General features: G+C 36.5%; 3 protein-coding genes, 1 long non-coding RNA gene and 1 pseudogene across 4 annotated transcripts; 2 read left to right on the top strand and 3 right to left on the bottom strand.

The window, feature by feature from the left end:
- The first annotated feature begins 1,333 nt into the window (after positions 1-1,333).
- LOC140988225 (cationic amino acid transporter 1-like) lies at positions 1,334-3,986 on the top strand. Its single transcript, XM_073457220.1, has 3 exons — positions 1,334-1,452; positions 1,567-1,993; positions 2,444-3,986. Exons 2-3 carry the CDS (start codon positions 1,585-1,587, stop codon positions 3,820-3,822), a joined length of 1,788 nt encoding a protein of 595 aa, XP_073313321.1. The 5' UTR covers positions 1,334-1,452; positions 1,567-1,584; the 3' UTR covers positions 3,823-3,986.
- A 70-nt stretch (positions 3,987-4,056) lies between these two features.
- On the bottom strand, positions 4,057-5,237 carry LOC140988229 (uncharacterized). The gene is made up of 4 exons (XR_012177314.1): positions 5,221-5,237; positions 4,711-5,135; positions 4,197-4,456; positions 4,057-4,131 (listed from the first exon to the last, which is right to left on the bottom strand). It is a non-coding gene; the product is annotated as an uncharacterized lncRNA (long non-coding RNA).
- A 553-nt stretch (positions 5,238-5,790) lies between these two features.
- LOC140988537 (uncharacterized) lies at positions 5,791-7,035 on the bottom strand (annotated as a pseudogene).
- On the bottom strand, positions 6,813-18,900 carry LOC140988226 (uncharacterized). Its single transcript, XM_073457221.1, is given in 19 exon segments — positions 6,813-7,236; positions 7,417-7,446; positions 8,258-8,396; positions 11,153-11,235; positions 11,508-11,633; positions 11,772-11,937; positions 12,028-12,061; positions 12,064-12,130; positions 12,470-12,570; positions 13,175-13,362; positions 13,439-13,533; positions 14,368-14,484; positions 14,558-14,617; positions 14,992-15,045; positions 16,149-16,223; positions 16,305-16,380; positions 16,517-16,603; positions 18,322-18,425; positions 18,610-18,900. Coding segments are annotated over 19 exon segments (1,710 nt in total). The 5' UTR covers positions 18,649-18,900; the 3' UTR covers positions 6,813-7,167.
- A 126-nt stretch (positions 18,901-19,026) lies between these two features.
- On the top strand, positions 19,027-21,817 carry LOC140988227 (DNA-damage-repair/toleration protein 111). The gene is made up of 2 exons (XM_073457222.1): positions 19,027-19,930; positions 21,309-21,817. The coding sequence occupies exons 1-2, from the start codon at positions 19,109-19,111 to the stop codon at positions 21,600-21,602; spliced, it is 1,116 nt and encodes a 371-aa protein (XP_073313323.1). The 5' UTR covers positions 19,027-19,108; the 3' UTR covers positions 21,603-21,817.
- Positions 21,818-21,862: the final 45 nt, after the last annotated feature.

The following is a 21,862-nucleotide window of genomic DNA, read 5'->3' on the forward strand; positions in this document are numbered from 1 at the left end:
AGAAAGTGATGTTCTCACCTTTCTTGAACTTGTCATATAATTCTCCCTCCCTTAGCCCAAGAAGAGTGAGACGAAGATGCTCCTTGTGGTCTTCTTAATTTGGTGTGTGAATGAGGATCTCCCCGATGGACACCGCAAAAATTTTGTCAAGGAATGACTTGAACTTCTGTTCATTAGATCAATGAAGACTGTCGACACGTTCGTCAAGACAAAAAATACATTACTCATAATGCATGTACCTTTTTCGGAAGGCTGTTTTGAAAAAATCTTCAGCCCTGATCTTCAATTGGTTGTAGCATGTTCTCAGGTCGACTTTGGAGAATATTGTAGCTTCTTTAAGTTGATCGAAAAGATCGTCTATCCTTGGAAGAAGATAATTATTCTCGATTGTGATCTTATTGAGTTCTCTATAATCTATACACAATCTCCTACTTCTGTCCTCCTTATTCACAACCAGTACTGGAGTTTCTTATGGAGATATACTCGGTTGAAATTACTTCTTGTCTAGCAATTCTTGGAGTTGTTCTTTTAGCTCCTGGAATTCAGTTGGCGTCATTCAGTATGGTGCTATTGAAATTGGTGCAGCACTGAGAACCACATTGATTTGAACTCAACCTCGCGGTCCGAGAATATCCCGAGAATTCTTCCAAAAAAACGTTCGGGAATTCCCGCATTATTAGGATGTCTTCCAGCTTGGGCTCAATTTCTTCCTGCAATTCGTTCACCATTGCTAGAGAAATNTTAAATTATAAAACTATTTTTTTAAATTTTATTTCATAAATAATTTAAAAAAATAAATATTTTTTATTAAATTATATAACTATTTTTTATTAAATTATAAAACTATTTTTTTTATTAAATATTAAAATTGTCGCTAGGTAAACCGTCGCTAATGTTTTGCGACGGTTAATTCCGTCGCAAGAAATTAGCGACGCTGCGTTTATCTACGGTATTAAGAACTGTCGCTAAAACCGTCGCTAAATGCAATTTTTTTTCGTTGTGCAAGTAGAATTGTTATTGAATTCCAAATATGTAAAAAGAGTAATTCTTTAATACACGATCAATTTTATTTCTCAAGTAAATAAACGAATTGTTATTCGTAGAATCTGGTTAATTCGGGTGGGAGAATAAAAAATGCATGAACATTGACTCACCACATAATTAACTATTATTACTTTTAGGCAACAAATCATAAAGTAACTATTTTATTTTTCCAAAAATATAGAAAATAGATTTTGAATAATTTCTTTTTCTTGGGATATATATATATATATATATATACAAATATATTGAAGGATTTGAATATTGGAGTCAAACGTGAATCCGTCGTTTTCTCCTTATTTACAGCAAACTATTAACTTCCTTCTCTATTTATCTACATAAACACAATTAATTAACAATAACCATTCTTTCTCCCTCCTGTCTCCGGTCCACGGATTCCTCTGCATTCAGGTACATTAAGCTTTTTTTACATGATATGATTTTTGAATGAAGACATTTCTGCGTCTTTTATTTATTTGATTTCGTTGATACATGTATGCGTGTGTATGGAATAAATATAAACAGGAAAACACGGGGGGAAGAATGGAGGCTAATGGAGGTTCATCAGGGTTAACTAGGAGGAGAGGATGCTCGTGCACAAAGGACGATTTTTTCCCGGAGGAGTCGTTCCAGAGCGTGAACAATTACGTGAAGGCTCTGAAACAGACACCGTTTCGATTCATAGACCGGATGCTGACACGGTCGAACGTTCAGGCGGAGCTAGATGCGAAGGCTCGTAGTGGGAATGCAATGAAGAAGACGCTTTCGTGGTGGGACTTAATGTGGTTTGGCATGGGCGCCGTCATCGGTGCCGGAATATTCGTTATCACTGGCATCGAGGCACGCGAAGATGCTGGTCCCGCCGTTGTGCTATCCTATGTTGTCTCTGGTCTCTCCGCCTTGCTCTCTGTCTTTTGCTACACCGAGTTTGCTGTGGAAATCCCCGTTGCAGGTATGACAAATCCAACCCCGTTGTGAAAATTCATAATAGGGAAAGAAATGCTTTCATATAAGTTCTTTATAACTAATAAAGAAATGAAATCACTGGAGTTATATTTCGAATTAATAGTAGAATTTTTTTATTTATTTTTTGGTTGGATGCAGAAAATATTCTATAGTTTATGCGAATTACATTAATGTATCAATTATAAAAACCTTACTTGAGGACGAGGAGTTCTGTATAAAAAGCTAATACCGAAAATCCCTCACAAAATTGACCAGGGTCTCGTAGGAGTTTTTTCATGATTTGTTCTGCCATGCGATTGAAATATTTAAAAGAAAGCAAGAACAAACCACTATAACATTGAACTGTGATCCGGTTGACATTTCGACGAGTCAATAATCTCAAGCCCCAAAGTACTCGGGCCTATTATTTTTGTTTGATTTACCTCCTATCTTGCAGGCGGTTCATTTTCTTACTTACGGGTGGAGCTTGGCGATTTCGTAGCCTTCATTGCTGCCGGAAACATCCTTCTCGAGTACGTAGTCGGTGGCGCAGCAGTTGCGCGTTCTTGGACCTCCTACTTTGCCACACTCTGCAATCATAAGCCCGAAGATTTCCGCATCCACGTCAGTGGTCTAGCTGACGGCTACAACGATCTTGACCCATTATCCGTCGGTGTTATCATAATCATATGCATACTCGCAGTTCTTAGCACAAAGGCCTCCTCTCGTCTTAACTACGTCGCATCAGTCGTCCACCTCGTCATCATCATCTTCATCATCGTATGTGGACTCATCAAAGCCGACACCAGTAATTACACTCCCTTCGCACCGTTCGGCCCCCGCGGGATCTTCAAAGCTTCAGCAGTCTTGTTTTTCGCCTATGTTGGATTTGATGCTGTTTCTACCATGGCAGAGGAAACCAAGAACCCGGCAAAAGACATCCCCATCGGTCTAGTTGGTTCCATGGTCATCACCACATTCTTATACTGCCTGTTAGCCATAACTCTATGCCTGATGCAGCCATACACTATGATCGATGTTGACGCTCCTTTTTCAAGGGCATTTGAGATGGTGGGGTGGAACTGGGCTAAGTACATCGTTGCTGCAGGAGCGTTGAAAGGCATGACTTCGGTTCTGCTAGTCAGTGCGGTGGGACAAGCCCGTTACCTTACCCATATTGCACGTACACACATGATGCCCCCATGGTTTGCGAAAGTTGATCAAAATACCGGAACACCTATCAACGCCACCATTGCCATGCTTGCTGCTACCGCAATCATATGCTTCTTCACAAAACTCGACATCCTATCCAACTTACTCTCAATCTCCACTCTCTTCATCTTCATGCTTGTTGCCCTTGCCATTCTAGTTCGTAGATACTACGTTAGTGGTGAAACCACAAAACAAAACCGAAACAAACTAATCGTCTTCATATTGCTAATCCTTGGATCCTCGATCGCCACTTCTATCTACTGGGCGCTCAGTGAAGGCTGGATTGCCTATTGCATAACAGTACCTATATGGCTCTTCTCCACTGCAGGATTGTCGATTTCAGTCCCTCAGGCCTGTAGTCCCAAGCTTTGGGGCACCCCGTTGGTTCCATGGTTGCCATCTGCATCCATTGCCATCAACATCTTCCTTCTTGGATCATTAGATCAGGAATCCTTCATCAGGTTTGGAATCTGGACTCTATTCCTCCTTTGCTATTATTTCTTGTTCGGGCTGCATGCTTCATATGACAATGCCATGGCAATCCAAGTGAAGACGACAGAGGACACTCCATATAAGAAAGCTGAAGCCGGAGAAACATCAATAGATACTGCAACTGGTAATTAGAATGATTTCTATATATTCCAATGGAAGATGTGCATAGTTTACTAACTTTTAATTCAAAATATGTTTATTTCATTCTTATTTCAGTAAAAGATGATTGTGGTTCTCTTGTAATTTCAAGGTGTCAGTATTGTTGATTAATCTAAGTTGGAACGTGATTAAGGTTATGGCATTGTTGATTGATCTAAGTTAACGTGATCTAAGTTATAAGCCACTTGTGAAACTTCGATTCAAACATGCTCAAAATATCTTTTTTATTAAAAATTCGATCTTTTTCAAACCACCGTACTTGAGAGAGAAACATATCTATATCTGATTTCANAAAAAAAAAAAAAAAAAAAAAAAAAAAAAAAAAAAAAAAAAACATATCTATATACAAATATCGCATGTATACATGCGCAAGGAAAAGGCAACCCATAATAACTTAAGCAAACAATATATTTCAAGCTTGCATAACATCACATTATCTATTTTCAGGAGAGTATTGAGTGATGTACTGTTGCATTGTTGTGCAAAGCCCCGAATGACTAGGACAATAACATCACGAAGGCGGCGAGTCTGAACCATCAAATCCACTTCATTCTCACCATCTATAAAAAATTCTAAGACGGTGTTGATCATTTCTCAATAGCTCGACCTACACAAGATAAACAAGTCAGGTAAGAGAAGGCAGGAATGCAACATAAATCATAGTCCAAGTACTAGAATTTTTTTTATAAGAAACAATATTTTATTAAATATTCAAATACTTTTAAATACAGAAAGTAGACTAGTGGTCCACTATCAACAAAATGCTGAACAATATCCTAACCAAATCAACAATACACAAAAGTCGAATATCTCAATAAATCTGATATTGAGTCATTTTCCGTAGAATTATGCCCCTCTTACCGAGAAACTGCCCAAGATCCGTAGCGAATAAAGCTTGCGTCAACTTTGGCACCACCCAAACCAATCTCAATTCTTCCAAAGCCCTAGCCCACCATATATACACTTGTGAAAGTACAATGAATCAACATGTGGTCTTGAGTTTCCCTCTCCTTCCGAGACAACACACACCAATTAAGGCATAGAGCACAATGTTACTTGAGTGTCATTGAAAGTAAAGACGATAATTGAAATTAAGGCAGCTTCACTTTGAATGATACAGTTGCTGGGGGTAGAGTTGCATCGAGGAGGAAGAAGAAAACGTACATGGAAAGGAGGAGCTTAACTTCCACGAATTTCTATTGCAGGAAACGAAGTGGCTTCACAACTTTGATTCTATTTCTGTAGACTTAGAGAATTCTTCTCTCGAGACTTCCCATTCCAGGAATCTGCAATGTTTATAATGGTGGAGTACATACATAATTAAGTTCCGATATTTCTTGATGAATTATGCAGAAAACTGAAAATAATAACCTTTTTTGGAGATCGATATATCCTTGTCGAACAGAACCTGATCCACAACCAATTAAGTTACACACATTTAGAGAATACATATAGCTTTTTTAAGAATTATTACATAAAAATAATTGGTGAGTAGATAATAATTTTTACATGATGTCGTAGATCATTGACCATAAGCAACCTTATACGGCCCCCATCGACAGCTATATATGCTTCGGATTAGTGACAGTTTGATCATAAGCTGTAAATTACACGGCCTCGTATGCTTGCTAAATTTGGAATCACTTAAAAATTCATTATCTACCTTTTCTTGTACTCGTCGTGGGTTTGCCATTGCATGATCTTTTTTATATTTGAATTATTACTAGTTATTTGTGGCATGGGATACGTGTATGCATATTAAATTACGATATGAAATTTAATTTTAAACATATTAAATTCCATTTTTGTTATTATATTGATATGAATTTTTAGAATTAAAATGGTAAAAGTTAATATGAATACACATGAATGATTAAACGGAGAAAATGTAAAAAACAAAAAAATGACAATTATATTACACGAGTCAAATTTACATGTTTGGCAAAACATGATGTAAATCAATGTATTTGATTAACTTTTCACTTGGAAGAATAAGGTACATGCAAGATTTTGTAAAATGGAAAATATTCAACAGCAAGTTTGGGCTTTGTTCAGCTGTATAATGCTAAAAATATGGGGAGGGAGAACAAATCTACAGACTAGGGGAAGGTCAGACTTCGAGTGAAATCGCTGTCAACTAAGGTAGAATGGAAGGAAAAAAAAATCATCTAATCTCACTACAAGAATCTTCATTTACGCCCATAATTTACTCATGCACTTCGTATTCTGCCTGAGAATCAACTTTTCCAATGCTTGGACCCCTGCCACTCTCTCCTGCAGATTGTGAAGGATTAGTACCAAAGTCGATCTTCGGATACGTCGATCCTCAACCATCACTCTTACAATTATCTATAGTTGCATCAGCAGAAGACAGAACAGCGTCCATTTTATCTGGCTCAACTGAAGGGGAGGCGTCTGGCACAACACCATCAAGTTGAGCTTCTGATCCGACTTGAAGCTCACCATTTGGTAAAGGTGGGCATTGAGCTGATTCAGATGCACCAACAGAACTTGTAGGAGGTACTTCAAAAGAATCAGAACTTTCTCTCCACTCAACCCATTCTGATTGTCTTGTATGCCCGCTGGATTCAACCTCTTTGTCATCCAATTTACCCAACATATTGTCTACAACTGGTTTTGGTACAAGAGGTTCGGATGTGGCGGTGTCAGCATAATCCTCATCTTCATAGACCACGACCTCATCGTCATCAGCTCCAAACTCATGTGCCTCAATAACGGGAGTTGAGGAACCAATTGACCCAGTGGAAGGTTCGTTTGCTTTTCTTTCATTATCAAATGCAAACCAATTAATTGGAGTTCGTGAAGAGAGATCCACTGCAAACAAGAGCACAAGTGAAGCTATAGCCACAAGCGGTAAAAGGAGAAAATAAAAAGTGCTGAAGGGAACATCAAGGAATGCAAACACTTGAATTAAAAAAGATAGTATGGGTGTCAAAAAATAATTCGCATCGCAGACCAGTCCTGGATAATAATCAATCTCATGAATTATGATTGCTGTAGCAATGCATCTTTCCCTGGTAGCAAGTCTTGAACCTCACACTTTACATGGATAGAAGACATCAAGTCAAATTTCAAGGGTTTTAAAATTAAGTGCATGTCCCCTACGAAACATGAAATTATAAATGAGATGATACAACTTTACCAATCCCAAAATGACTCGCACATTAACAAAAATGATGCCAGGAGAACTACAAAACTAAAGAACCGTAACACGCCTCCAACAAAGTCAAATTGAATATTTGATTTTTGCTCTGTATAAGGTATATGAGATAATCAAACAAGTAATCCACTTGCCTTTCATGGGTCATTTCCCAAACGAAGGGAAGAAATGACAACTTCAGCAGATTCATCATCGAAATACATATCCTACAAAAGGAAAAAAAATCAGGAACTTTCTCACTCAAATGTGTGATGATGTTATTTAACATGGTCCAAAGACTCAAAAAAATCAGCGATGAGAGGATGGATAGGGTGATGATGATATGCGGAAACTCAGAACAGGTGCAAACACAGTTGGACTTCATGAAAAACGAAATCATTGCATACCTCATCATCCCGTTCAAGTGAACCACGAGCCTGCACAAAGTAAAAAGTTAATAAAAGTAACTATATTTTCTGAAAACTATGTCGATGAAAACAATTAAAATCCTACATCTTCAGTCCTTCACTATGCAATTGAATTTCAAAGCTTGTTATATAAAAATATCAACCTACCAATCATTGAAAAAAGTTACTTATAATCATTCTTGGCAAACTATTTTGGTAAAATAAGTGAATAACACTTTCACAATTTCGTTTACGCACTTGCCATCCACATTTCAGTGAATAGGGTCTCATCTAACTATATTACAAAAAACATTAGACACTGATTCGGGTCTAGATCTTCAAATTTAGAGATTCGGTAAACATACAAAGCTAGCCCTTAAATGTTAAGAGGAAGTAGAAGGGATCCCAACATGGAAGCGCGGTGTCTGATTCCAGTTGGTACATGGACACGATCTAAGCTATTAAAGAACTTTTTGAATGACACTACCTTAAAGTCGAGCTACATTGACAAGATTTTTAGGCATGCTACAATTTTACAATAAAATAAAATGTTGTTAATATCACTGATTTGGCTAAGGTCGAGAATCATTGACCTTGAAGGGGTTAAAATACAGAAGACAACATATTGAAAGTAGTGATAGAAAAAAAATATTGTATTAAGCTAGGTATATAACTGTGGCACCCAGAAAATATTCCATCGGCCATTTCCAATTTAACCAAGCAAAGCAGAATTGGAATTAATTTATCTGCCTTCAATCCTCTAAATATAGATTCTCAGTTGACTGAGGTTTAAAAATGCGAGGACACAAGATGAGAAATTAAAAAAGAGTACAAAACAAACCTCATCAATATCATTATTATAGATCCCATATTGAAATGCTTGGCTTAAGTTATTTTCCAAAGCTGCAACATCATAATCCCTGTCTTGGTAGTCATCATCATCGCTATCTCTTGTCCGATCATGTAGTGAGTTCGGTCTCCTGAAAAATATAAAAAGAGAGGTTCAGCTGTGAAAGAAAGGAATTAGGCATATAGATTGTGCAATAGTAATAATTGGAAACAAACCCATTTTTGTCAAAATGATAGGAAACACACCTACAGCACCTAAGACATAACATGGGCCTAACATATAATAACACTTGAATTTTTTAACTTTTCTGCCAAGGGTAAACCTCATAACCAAAATCGTCCACCCATTATACCAATATTTAAAATAAATTTCAGTGAAAATCTTTATTCTAACGGATATAACAATTAATTGTTGAATCCATCTGTTTGTATTGATGATATTCGCCTTCATTAAGGAGTTTGAATGATGAAGTTCACCATACTAAGGATGGTTTTTCCTTGATATGTATATGAATGCCATTAGTTTCCAATATCACATTCAAAATTTGTCTCCTACGTACATTAATATCTCCACCATTCAGGACCTAACATGTCGTGAGATGTACATTCAAATTCAGCTGTTTAAAAGTTATAACAGGTCAAAGATTGAACCTTTGCCATAGCCATATGCACGGGAATAGCCTTGATAAAGGGTTTGTGATTACAATAACTAATAAAAAAACATACAAGAGGAAAACAGTATGAATGTACGTGTAAGACCTCGTCTCGTGTTATCGAAAATCATAAATTAAATCTCGATAATCATTTGATTATTTTAAGTTAAACATATGACTAGAATGGAAACGAGAAAATGATTAATCAGTTCTAACTCATGCACATGTACTCTAAGTTTAGGCAACAAGGACGAGTCATTTTTGTTCAAAACCGAGAAAAGAAAAATGAGAAGAGGAGAGTTATCCATACTTGGTTCTCTTCGAAGTCAAATCGTAAACCTTCCTTTAAATCCACAAAACTACAAGATCTTCCTGTTAGTGGGTATAGCTATTGAATGAAGTAAGTTTTCTTGATTTTCTCTCAATTTTGATTAAGAACCTTATGCACGAGTGTGGTGAATCTTTAGATGGAGTTTATATCAAGGATTAAAGCTAGTGTTGATGAATAACCAAAGCACTCCTGTTTTAGTCCAACTACTAGTTGTAATTCGTATATGAAGAGAAGAGAGGAACAAAGTTAGAGGTAGGTAAAATATCCCATATTTTCTTTATGAATTGAGTTATGGGAATTTTCTGAATTCAAGAAAACAATTTTAGATTTCTATTGCTCTTGCAAATAAGTACTGGAAAGTGTAAGATTTATATGATTCTACGTAGCTAAAGTTCCTGCAATCATGGATTTTACTTTATTAAGCAAATATATTCATTGTTTTGAGGAATTAGAGATGGGTAATGGGTTTCACGATAAAATCAATATGGTGGATTTTGAAAATGAATGTTTTTTTAGTCAATGGCATTTAACCTGGTTTTCAAAGTAATTAATTTAATTGACGGTGACGATAATGGAAGAATAATGACAATGGATAGTGATTTTTAATTATTAAAGAATCAAACAAGAAACATAAGATATAATATAAGAATTCCTGTGTTCCAGCTTCCCCAGCCCTATGTTAATTATTTATTTCACTAGAGGCTGAACAGATCGAATTGGTAGTATACTCTCTTTAGTTGTGCTTGAGAGATAAAGTGGGCATGTAGTTTGTGAATTTATCGAAAATTAGGAATATAACATAAAAGAAAATTATATCGATAAATTCTACTATTTCGAGAACAAGTAATGAGGTAAAATTTAATTATTAAGATATGATTGGATATCTTAATAATATATCTTAATAATAGTGTATTTAAAAGGAAATGAAAAGAATAAATAAATGAGAATTGGAATGTTTCTAATTATATATCTATTTTGTAAATTGAATGGATTGAACGAACATGTTAATTATATGTAACTGTGTAGACTGATTTTCTATGTCAGGACTTCATCGATTGGAAGGCATTAAAACTCGTCGATAAAAGAAAGTAAGGTATCTTGAAATCGAGTAACGTTCGACATATATCCATGTCATTTGATATATGATTCTGAGATTGTGAACATGATACTATGTTTGGCATTATGTGACCCGTAAAGACAGTCTTTCATGGCCCCTATACTTGATGAGTTGATATTAGAAATTGATTTCAATGTCGCCGCTATCACATGGATATTCCCTTATACTTGATTGAGGCTGATTGGCCTACTCGAGCTTTGATGATTTGATAGTGATTCGATTGATTCAGATACATGCTCAGTGGATAGACAATTAACCTGATACCTTCATAATATACATGCATTGCATATCATATATAATTTATAGATACATATTGTATTTATTATGGTTGTTACAACGGAGCGTTTGCTCACCCCCAAAGAGACTGTTATTGTCTTTGTGTGTGGACAAGTATCACAGGTCATCAGGAGACTAGAGATGTTACTTCTGGAAGGAGCCACACTTAATATTATTGTCTATCCCATTATATATTTATAAATATACCGAGACACGTCTTGGAAATAAAAAGTGCTTGTATATATTTATTTATTTTTATTTAATTGTATGGACTAGTTTATTATTTGATTGTTGTAAAGATGTTTAATCATACTATTTTTAGTATTGGAATTACAATCAATTAATGATTTTGAGCTCGTGTTAAATGAAAATTTTAAAATGGTTCGCGCTTGATTAATTAATCAAATCAAATTGTATGGCAATAACAACTAAGAGTCTTGGGCCCTCACAGCATGCATAATCGAGAAAGATGATATGTTAGGACGCAAGACACTACTCAAATGCACTCACCCGCACGTCCATTGGAAGACATTTTCCACAGCATTGCGATTAAGAAGCACACTAGTCTTCCAGTCAATCCAATCACTGTTTTCCTGCTATGAAAAAGAAAATGGAAATGAAATTTTATAGACTAGGTTATCAGTTTAATATGCTACCGGCAAAACACTAGACCGTTATAAAATACAGGCCCAATACAACGAAATGAATACTTAGCAAATTCAACCAACATCAACATTCCCCTAAATTCAACCAAGTGAAACATGATGTTTTCATGTAGATGGTGGGGTATGGAGGCTGCATGCAGGTGATTATGGTATAACTACGAAAAATGACAACACTGTAGAAAATAAAACACTCAGAAAACCTGCAGAAGTGTCTGAATCTCGCTGTTGTTATTCCCTAACTGAACAAGCTTGTTAGCAATACGAGTGAGGTGCCCAATTATATTCCCTATCCTGGGTGGTGTTCTACACTCAGCTGGGATAGTTGGCTATGTGACACATTCAATAAAATATATTATATTAAATTTTAAATCCTAGGCAAACAAAAATGCAAGAAAAGGATAGGTACATAATGTAACTAAATTCATAAACAATAAAGTCCCAAATGAAAATAAACAAAAGCATGCCTTGTTTACATCAACGGCCAAGGTCAAGTTCTTCTCTGCTTCAAGGATCTTCCCAATAATGTTACAATCATGAAGAATATGTTCAACAAATCGAGGATTCTTGCTCTCCAAGCAAGAAACTACAATGTGTTCTATATAATGATGTAAAAAATTATTGTATGGATACCTACAACCAAATGAAATGCAATTTAGAGTACTCCGAAGTTGTTCACCAAGTTTACAAGAATTGTCAACATCTGGAGCGGGAAGAACTTACTCAAAAAACATTTCAAAAACGTGTTTCACAGCACTAGGCGGATAAATTCTTTTTCTGCAATCTCACTAGCAACAGCCACTAAGACTGAGATGAACTCAATAACCTGAGACATTGTAGCTCAAGATTAGATTTAGTGCCACAGAGAAGAACAATTTTTCTCTCAGATATAATTTCAACTGTCAAAAGGTGAGCGATATAGAGAGGGACTAAAGTACCTTGAAGAGCATTTTAAAAAGTGAGTACAAAACCAACAATAATTTATGTTAGAAGAGCATTTATATGGAAAGTGAAAACGCAACAGTTATCGTTCTCAGAATACAGACATAACAGAATAGGAAGTTCTCAATAAATAAATTTCTGAACAAAAACAACCATCAATACACACAGAAAAAACATCTCACAACAATATCAACATCCGCATCCTTTGCTAAATATAAGATACCTTTAAGCGATGCTTTCCTAGAGGCGGCTGCAATTTGCCATATGCAGTTAGCAACACATGGTCATCTTCTGGTGTGACATCCAAAAGTTTGAGCAGATCACCTGACATATAAACCAGTTAACTGTATGATTGTGACGCCACCGATAAAATTTGATGGCCACAAAAACGATTCTACCGTTTGAAAGACACATTTACGCATTCTTGATCCAACGACAGAAGGTTTAGATACTCATTTTTGCTTTGTACATTTAAGTTTTTTTTTCTCTTTTTTTAACGTTCTTCTCTCATTCGTGTTTATCCTTTTTCCACTTCTCTCCAAATTATAAGTACTTTGTCAAAGTTGGAATTGTCATTCAGGAAGTTGTGAAAACGTTTTGGGCCATCAAAGTCAGAGGTTTCTCACACACTAAAATAAAACACAATCATATCACTTAAATAGTATACAAATTAAAACTCAATACTGAATAGCAAGCGGGATTGTTCATCCAAAAAAGGACCGCTCATTAATGAGGTCTTCATAGTTATCGTAAACTGACCACACTTGATTTGCCTAATCCATAAACAACAAAGACACGTTATTATTAAGTGATTGAGATTGTTCTTCCAAACCTTCAGCTAATTATCTTCCAAGTAATGAATGTTGTGGTGCACTTGTAGCAGCGTTGGAGCATGTGATCGTAAAATAGAACTCTAAAGTAACAATACCTAGGTTGTCCAGCATGCCTTCAACAGTTTCAGGATCAGCAGCAGTCATTTGCTGGTTATACATGTAATACATTCCCGAAGCCAACCTCTTGGAGTCTAACAAAGATATACAGACCGACAACAAGTTAACCAAAATTGATTTTGGTCTTGAGCGCTCCAAGGCAAGGTGAAACAATCTTCCAATAAAACTGTGACAGCAGCAAGCTTTCAGACAATGTAAGAAAAAGTTGTAAAGGATTGCAATGGAAAAAAGGGCACAGAAACCTTGGACTGCCAATTTTCGAACCTAGTCCTGGGGGAGCATATCTAGTTATCGCACAAAGTGTTTTAGCAGCATTAGCATGCACTTCAGAGCAGTCCTGCAAATAAACATAGTTAGAGATTTAAAAAAAAAAGTTGAAAATGCACTATTCAAATTGCTATGAATAAAGAAAGAAATGATGATCTCTCAACAGGTCTGCAAACTTTAAGCCACAAAAAGAAACAAACTCATTTTCACATATAATTCCTCAGGCCACTTATTTTTAACACAATAAACTGTTAAAAAAAGGAAATGCAACAACACTGGAAGCATCTGCAGTTGGCTGCAGGGTCTGGTGACTGAAGGTTTGCTCTAACACAGAAAAATTAAAAAGGCAACAACAATCTTAAAACAAGAACACTTTAGTCCAAATCTCTCACTCATGAAAGGCAGAGGTCATAAAGGATGTGTTATGGCTTCCGAATCAAAGCAACAATTTATGGACAGAACAAAGACGGATTTGAAGCTAAAAATCACAATAGAAATGCATATTAATTGAAACAGAGATACCTTTACAGGATAATGACCAACTCTATCCAATGGAGATGGCCCCTAGAGCAAGAATAGTATTGTAACATAATATAATCTTCTCTCTCCCTAGCAATGCTAGCAATGCTAACTTAGAAAGTCCAGCCATAAAAACTCGCTCTCCCATTATTTATTCCCTCCCATTACAAGTGCAAATCTCACCCTCTATCCCCTTTCTTGAATCTCCTAATACAAACTTTTAATGTAGGAGGCTTTGTACTATTTGTGCAGTTTTATATCTCGTTGTCTCGGTCCAACCCGCTAGACCATCCCTAAGTCCGAGTCTGTAAGTGGATGCACCTTAGATTGATGAAGAACAAAATAGCAAGGATATGCAAGATCACACACGCTTTCTGGTACTTACAGATGAACTGAATTTATCCACAATCATTTCCAGCACATTCATAGATTCCAACCATTGAATAGAATCTGAATTGTTGGTATAAATATGTTCATCAGCACCAATCAGACGAACTAAAACCTGTTGAACAACAATTATATTAGGAGTTTCATCAAACATAACTCAAAGATGCAAGAAAGAGTGAACAAGAAACCTCCATCATTGACGAAATTCCGATTAGGTCTACGAGCTTGCTAATGATATTTTGATGAGCCTGGCCAAGCATGATAACATATAAGATCCTGGATAATTAAAATACCAGATATAACACAATAGGAGTAAGAAAATATACAGAAATAGTTAGCCTTTCTACCCTTTGGTCATAAGAATAACAAATCCTAGTCAGTAAACTAACAATGCCAAACACATGATACACCACCTATTAATATGGAGGAGTGCAAAAGTAAAAGCCTGAAACTACCGAGAAGCCCACATTTTTTTAAGTCTGAATAGAAAAAACATTATTCAGTTAATGCCTGGAGATCCAGCATTCAGCAAATGTAAGTTAAAATATTCAGACCTCTACTCCGTTGAAAAAAAATAGAAAGATAACTGCCAACTGATTCAGTAATTTGTATGTGAACTTACTAGAATATAATTCATTAGAGGAGTTGTCTTTCGCAGCAAGAGGCGAACAAAAACCTAGCACGTATAAGAATGAGAATCAATCACCAAACAAAAATTAAAGATATAATTTAGTGAGGAACATCCAACATATGGTAAACTTAAGCAAGGAATTGATATACAAGGTCAAAATATATGACATGCTAGATCAAATATACACTTCAGAAACATAATTAGTCAGCCAATATAAAAGCATAAACATCCTTTTATATTAATCCAAGTCAATCAATATATGTTGATTTATTTAAATCATAACTAATCTGGTGTTACTTTCTCATCCAATTGCAAAAAGAAAGATCTACCATCTAAAAAACATGGGCATACAAATATGACATGAATCGATGAGCAGTCAAGCCAACAAATGCAATCATGCAAAAAATATAAATAATTGTTAAGCAATGATGGTCTTGTTCAGGGGACCAAAAAACACTGTTTCTGTTTCCCCAGACAAGATCAATGAGTACATGGTCCTGTTTATGTGCAACAGCCCCTCCATTTCTATTTCTGGACTGTTTATGTTTTTAGTTTGACTAACAAAAATATCTTTCACAAATATTTCACCCTTTTTACCATATTGCCTTTATTCTATATCCATTTCTTTATCATTATTTATAAACTTTTATTGTTATTTTAGTGAACTTCAAAATTATTTTAAGTGTAAATATAATTTTAAAATACATTTTATGGATACCTTTTCAAGTGATTAATATTAATTTTTAACTGCAATCTAAATAATTTTTTATTAATTAAATATACGTGCACAAAAACATTGCCTACTAATACTTGTTTCAGTAATTTTGATAATAAATATTGTTTTTAACATTTTTTCCCGAAACTGACATATGTTTCCGTTTCTAATCGGAAGAAACTTCAACTCCCTAACAAGCATCTATTTAAAAATAAATAAATAAAAAGACTCATTCTATAACGAGCGCAAACAAAAAACACAAACTAGACAGCAAAAACTTCACCACTACCAAAGGACCTGAACCTCTGAACAGGTCGAAATTGCAAGAAGCAATATGTATCATCTAGAATTAAGTCTATTTTAAACCAAAAAAGAAAAGGGAGCCACCGCAAGCCATCAGTCACAATTTTTACCAAGGAATCATTGATCATACCTTGCTGAAATGACCAGCCAATAATGTACTATGGGAGCGGTCATGATCCAAGAAAGAGAACAGCAGGTCTATCAACTGTTAACCAAAAGTAAAGTTAACAATAGATATTCAGAAATTAAATGATCAGCAAACTGTATAATTTTTACAACTTCATACCTCCTCATCCTCTACCAAAGCTTTGAGTATTATATCAACTTCACATGTGAAAATCTCACAAGCAATGAAAGGAAGCCTACAAGAGAAAACGAGAAAGGTCATTCACCAAACTTCTAGTTCGAAACACACTTCCATTCTATTCGAATGATATCAATAAGGAGTGGCGTTATAGCCTTGTAGGACACCTTGATACTTCTACTACACACACTCACTTGAATGCTCGCTCTTTCTCAGCTTCCTCTGGTGCATCTTCCACGATGTATTGAATGAGTTTCTTAATTTGAGCTCGTTCCCGCAAACTGCAAGAAAGTTTGGCATGATTTTTTCTTCACGACGTCAAAAGCATCGAAGTACTTGGCCTCTCAAAATCTAAGGTATTGTGACCTTTTTTACTTGCACTCTCAGCTACAATTAAAAAAAAAATGACAAAATAATTTTACTACAACTCAATCTTTTTATTTACAAGATTTTTAACGCAATTTAATTACAATCTCACACTTCTAATTATTATTCAAAACATAATTATGAAATTATCATACAATCACAAAATTCTCTCTTTGCAAATCAAACAATTGGTAAGTTTCATCTTTGCAATCCATCATAGCACAGAATCAATGCATGGGCATATCAATCAATTTTCAAATTCATACGCAAACAACAATTCAAAAATTAATATTTTGAAAAATGCCATGGTACTTTCTCAAAAATTCTATAGTTGAAAGCTCAAACAATGCCACCTCACGATTAAATATTTACCCTACTCTAGACCTCTAACAAAAATTCAAAAATATTTTGAAAAATGCTACAGTATTTTCTAAAAAATTCTATAGTTGAAAGCTCAAACAATGCCACATCATGGTTGCATATTTACCCTACTCTAGACCATATATATTTTCAGCTCAAAGAGTCACATAGCGCAATGAAGTTCCAACATGTGTAGATAATCGATTTTTCTACGTATTGGAAGGATAAAAAAATTTCTCGAATAGCATCGGATAAAAAAAAATTCTCAAATAACATCAGGCAGTTGATCTCTAGGATCATTTGGACATGACTGAAAGTACGAAACCTTGCATGTTGGTTAAGCTAAATGGCGATCATGGACCATTTGGCTGAACCAACATGAGGCTCAGCCCATATTCATACACCACTACTGGTCATGGGTCGTTAGGATGGTCCAGCATGGGCCGTACTAGCCCAACTGGTACCAACACTTTAAGAATCTAGGTACTTAAGCTGGAAGTCCTAGGTTCAAGTATTGGGAGAGGCGAAAGAAACCACTTTCCAGGGGTGTGATATTCTACGAGTGACGGTGCATAGACATGGGCATGGGCTACGGCTCATGCTGGACCATCCTAACGACCCATGACCAGCAGTGGTGCATGAGTATGGGCTGATGCTCATGTTGGTTCAGGCTAATGACCCATGATCGTTACATTTCTACTGAGTGGCCATCAAAAGTTCAAATAAAACAAATCCAAAAATACACCTCAAGATGAAAAATATAAGCTTTACTTTCACCATGATGAACTGTTAGCTTAAATATGAGCTACAAATTAATCTTAAACCACTTTTAACAAAATTAATAGTTAGCTGTTGCAGTAAAGCATATTTATTAAAAGCCGATATCGCACACGTGTCTACTCAAGGCTCAACCTCGCCTAACGCCTGTTCCTTAGATAAAGTGCACACTTTAACCGATGATGCACTTTAAATGTTCAAGAAGCCTTATAGTACAATGAAGATGAAATGAAGATGACATTTATTCAATTTTGCTAATATACAAATGACTGTTATATGTAATGAAATTTTCTTAGGTATTTAAATTTTATCAAATTATTTGTTAGGATGCTTCACTTTAAGATGGTGCATGCCTTTACATGCACATAGCCTCCACAATATTCATGTGCCTTATTCTAATAACTATGCAACAAAGCATGAATATAAAGAACAATGAAGATGAAAATATTTTGTTTGATCTTACAACATTTTGTATGGTGAGTGAACAAGAGCTTACCAATTGATAAGCCGGCCGTTGAGAGCTTTGCATTCTTGACTTATTTCATTCTCATCCAATAACTCGTCCAATGTAAAGTTTTCTTTATCTAAAATGGTTTCCACCTGAAATTTACATTTATCTGTGTTAGGATTGGCATCATAACCATTGCAAATTAAAAGCAATGGAAGACAAGCTTTCATACAAACAAACAAGACATGAGTCGCAAGTTCACCAGATGATATGACGAAGAAAACAAATACAAATATCACCCAAAGTCCATTTGAGCAATAGTTGATGGGCACTTACTGGAGATGCAGCGGAAAGGCCAGCCATATGCCAAAACATGGTGAATTTTGTAGATTGATGATCGAAGCGCAGTCACGGACTCGGATCTGTCGACTCAAAAACCCTAATACATACACCCGGGTAGGCACTTGCGGGCAACAATCTCCCTCAGAATCCAAATTGTAGGATAAATTCAGAGACAACATAGAACACGACCGACAGCAATGGTGACGGTGAAATTAATAAATATGTGATTTAGCAGTAATTGAGACCTTTATCTGATGATGATTAGAATATAATTGGACGAAAAAACATTGTTAAATTCCGATTTAATAAACCTAATTATTATTATTATTATTATTATTTTGATAATTAATATTAATTTGTAGTAATCATTCATAATAAATAAATATTTATTTATTTTTTTCTTTTCAATCCATATTGTATTTTCTTCTTTTTATGCCAAGGTCTGGCCTTGGGTCTTTTCTACTCCTCCATACGATTCGGGTTCTCGTACAAAATGCTTGGCGGGTTATACGGCGACCTCCCCCCGCCGTCCTCTACCTCCGACGATAGCTCCACCTCCAATGTCTGGTCCAGCAGTGCTAAGATGGCGCCGCCAACCCTCCGGAAACCCTTCGCCACTCCTCAGACCATCCTCCGTTCCCAACCTCCGAAACCCAAACCAACCCACCCCAGCAACGTAGCTAGATCCGCCGCCGCAACTCAGCCTGTCACCGACCCCGGAACGGCATGGTTTCATCCAGCCCTTGTCGGGCTCACCGGCTCCGTCATGGAAGAATACGACCCTTCCCGGCCAAACGACTACGAGGACTACCTGCGGGAGCGGAAGCGGAAGCAAGCTGAGGCCGATGTTAGGAGAGAATTGGAGGAGAGAGAGATAAGAGAGAGGGAAAGGGAAGAGAGAGAAACGAGGGAAAGAGATCGCGATCGGGAGCGTGATCTGAATATATCAGGAGAGGAGGCGTGGCGGAGGAGGGCAGCGATGAGCGGCGGTGCTAGAGGTGCGCCAAGATCGCCATCACCACCTGCTTCCGGAAACAGTACGGCAGAAGGGTTTAGCATCGGGAAGTCGGAGAGCGGGGGGTTGGGATTGGGAGCTGAAGGTAAAATGACGGCGGCCCAGAGGATGATGGCAAAGATGGGATGGAAGGAAGGGCAAGGTTTGGGTAAGCAAGAGCAAGGGATTACGACTCCGCTGGTGGCAAAGAAGACGGATAAGAGGGCTGGTGTGATTGTGAATGCGAGTGAGTCCAGCAAGAAGGTCATGAGTGTAAATTTCAAAGGGCTTCCCACGAGGGTTGTACTCCTTAGAAACATGGTATGCATTTCGAATTATCTATTCGTCTGCCGATGTTGTTCTCTGTTTTGTTTTGCTCTTTTGAAGTTTAGCGCCATAGCCATGGGAATGTGAGTCAAGCCTACCCGATGGTTTCTTGAATTGTTATTCTTTGAGTTACTAATTTTGGAGTAATTTTTGTGTAGCTTAGTTGAACATATAATGTAGAGATGAACTGGCTTTTTTGGAGGTGTTTCCGAAACGGATGTCATATTCCTTGAATTTTTAATCTTTATTTATTGGGTAGCTACCTATATTAGCCTGAATAAAAAATTTTGTAATTGGTTTGTATTGAAACTACATATCCTGATTGGGTTGTCAACCTATAGATTCTAATAATTGATCGGAAAAATTTTTGTTTCATATAAAAACAAATTGGTCGCAACTCTCTCATTTGACTCCAATGGAATGAGGTTTGGAGAAGGTTTATTCTTAATGTTTTCATCTTTCGGACATTGAGGGAGGGTCTAGTGCTAGTAATTATATGCGGACGTTGAATGAGATTGTAAATTAATCTTCCCAACAATTTGAAGCGTCTCATTTCTCTGGGTTTACCCTAAACATCCTATCACCTTTATGCAATGGATTTTACACTTATATGACATCACAAGCACTTGTTATGTTATGTCTAAGGATGTACATGAATGAATACATCGAAACTCTTCTCGACTGTGTTAAGACGCCATTGGATTCAACTTTTGCTTTAAATTTTTGTTCCAAGGTCTTGTTTATGTTTGTTGAATAGCAGTGCTGTGCTGTGCATAGTACAGACAGTTTTGGTGATATAGATTCTTTGATTATTCTGTAATATTCAGGTTATCCCCTTCCCTGCCCTATCCTTCTCTGATGTTTACTTTGAATCTAACTAAATTGTTCTTCCGGAAAACCTTATTTATCTTGCCGGTGGAAACATGGAAAAATGAAATATATTACTTAATTGTCACTGTTTGCTGTCCTTTTGACTGTAAAGAAAAGCTTCTCTGAAAATGATGGATGACTAAATTATATGAATTGTTCACTCGAGAAGAATTCACGCCGTAGGCTGCCGACTCCCAAGCGGAGATATGTGAGTGAGTGGTTACAAGGTATATGGATGAGAGATGCGATGGTGTTCCAAGCAATTTCTTTTTTGTCCCTTAGCTTCCTATATAAATATTCTCTTGGATTGAAATGTTTATGAAGTACTTGAATGTATTTTGAAGGATTAAGGGAGAGTTGAAGCTCGGGTCACCTCATCTCATACCCATGATCACTGCCTGAGTTTAAATACTATCTTTTTATATTGTTTGTGTTTCTTTTGGTTCCCTGTTCTGTTTGAGTTCAGATTTGTGATCTACTTTTTTTGTAATCCATTGTGAAGGTTGGTCCCGGTGAAGTGGATGATGATTTAGAGGGAGAGGTCGCAGAGGAGTGTGCTAAATTTGGTATAGTGACTCGTGTTTTGATATTTGAGATTACTGAACCAAACTTCCCCTCAGAGGAAGCTGTCAGAATATTCATTCAGTTTGAGAAAGCAGATCAAGCAACTAAGGCCCTTATAGAACTTGAAGGCCGGTTTTTTGGAGGTAGGACTGTTCGTGCTACTTTTTATGACGAGGAAAGATTTGATAAAAATGAATTGGCTCCAGCACCAGGAGAAATTCCTGGTTTCTAGCTTCTGCACTGGAAGATTATGAATGCATCTCGCTGGAAGGAAGCTTGTGCGCTGGTTTCTTTGGAACAATTATCGGATGCTTAGGATGTATCTTCGAATTCAGTCCTTTTATTTCTAATAATGGATCAGACTACATCTCAAAAGATTTCCGAGTCAAGGTCATGTTGGAAGTGCTTCTCTCCATAACTCTGCTCTTTAATTTCGTTCTTCGCTCACTCGGGTTTTGTTTGCTTTGTAATATGATTATCGTGGAATCCCCA

The sequence above is a fragment of the Primulina huaijiensis genome, chromosome 11 (genome assembly GCF_012295235.1).
Source record: "Primulina huaijiensis isolate GDHJ02 chromosome 11, ASM1229523v2, whole genome shotgun sequence".
NCBI lineage: Eukaryota > Viridiplantae > Streptophyta > Magnoliopsida > Lamiales > Gesneriaceae > Primulina > Primulina huaijiensis.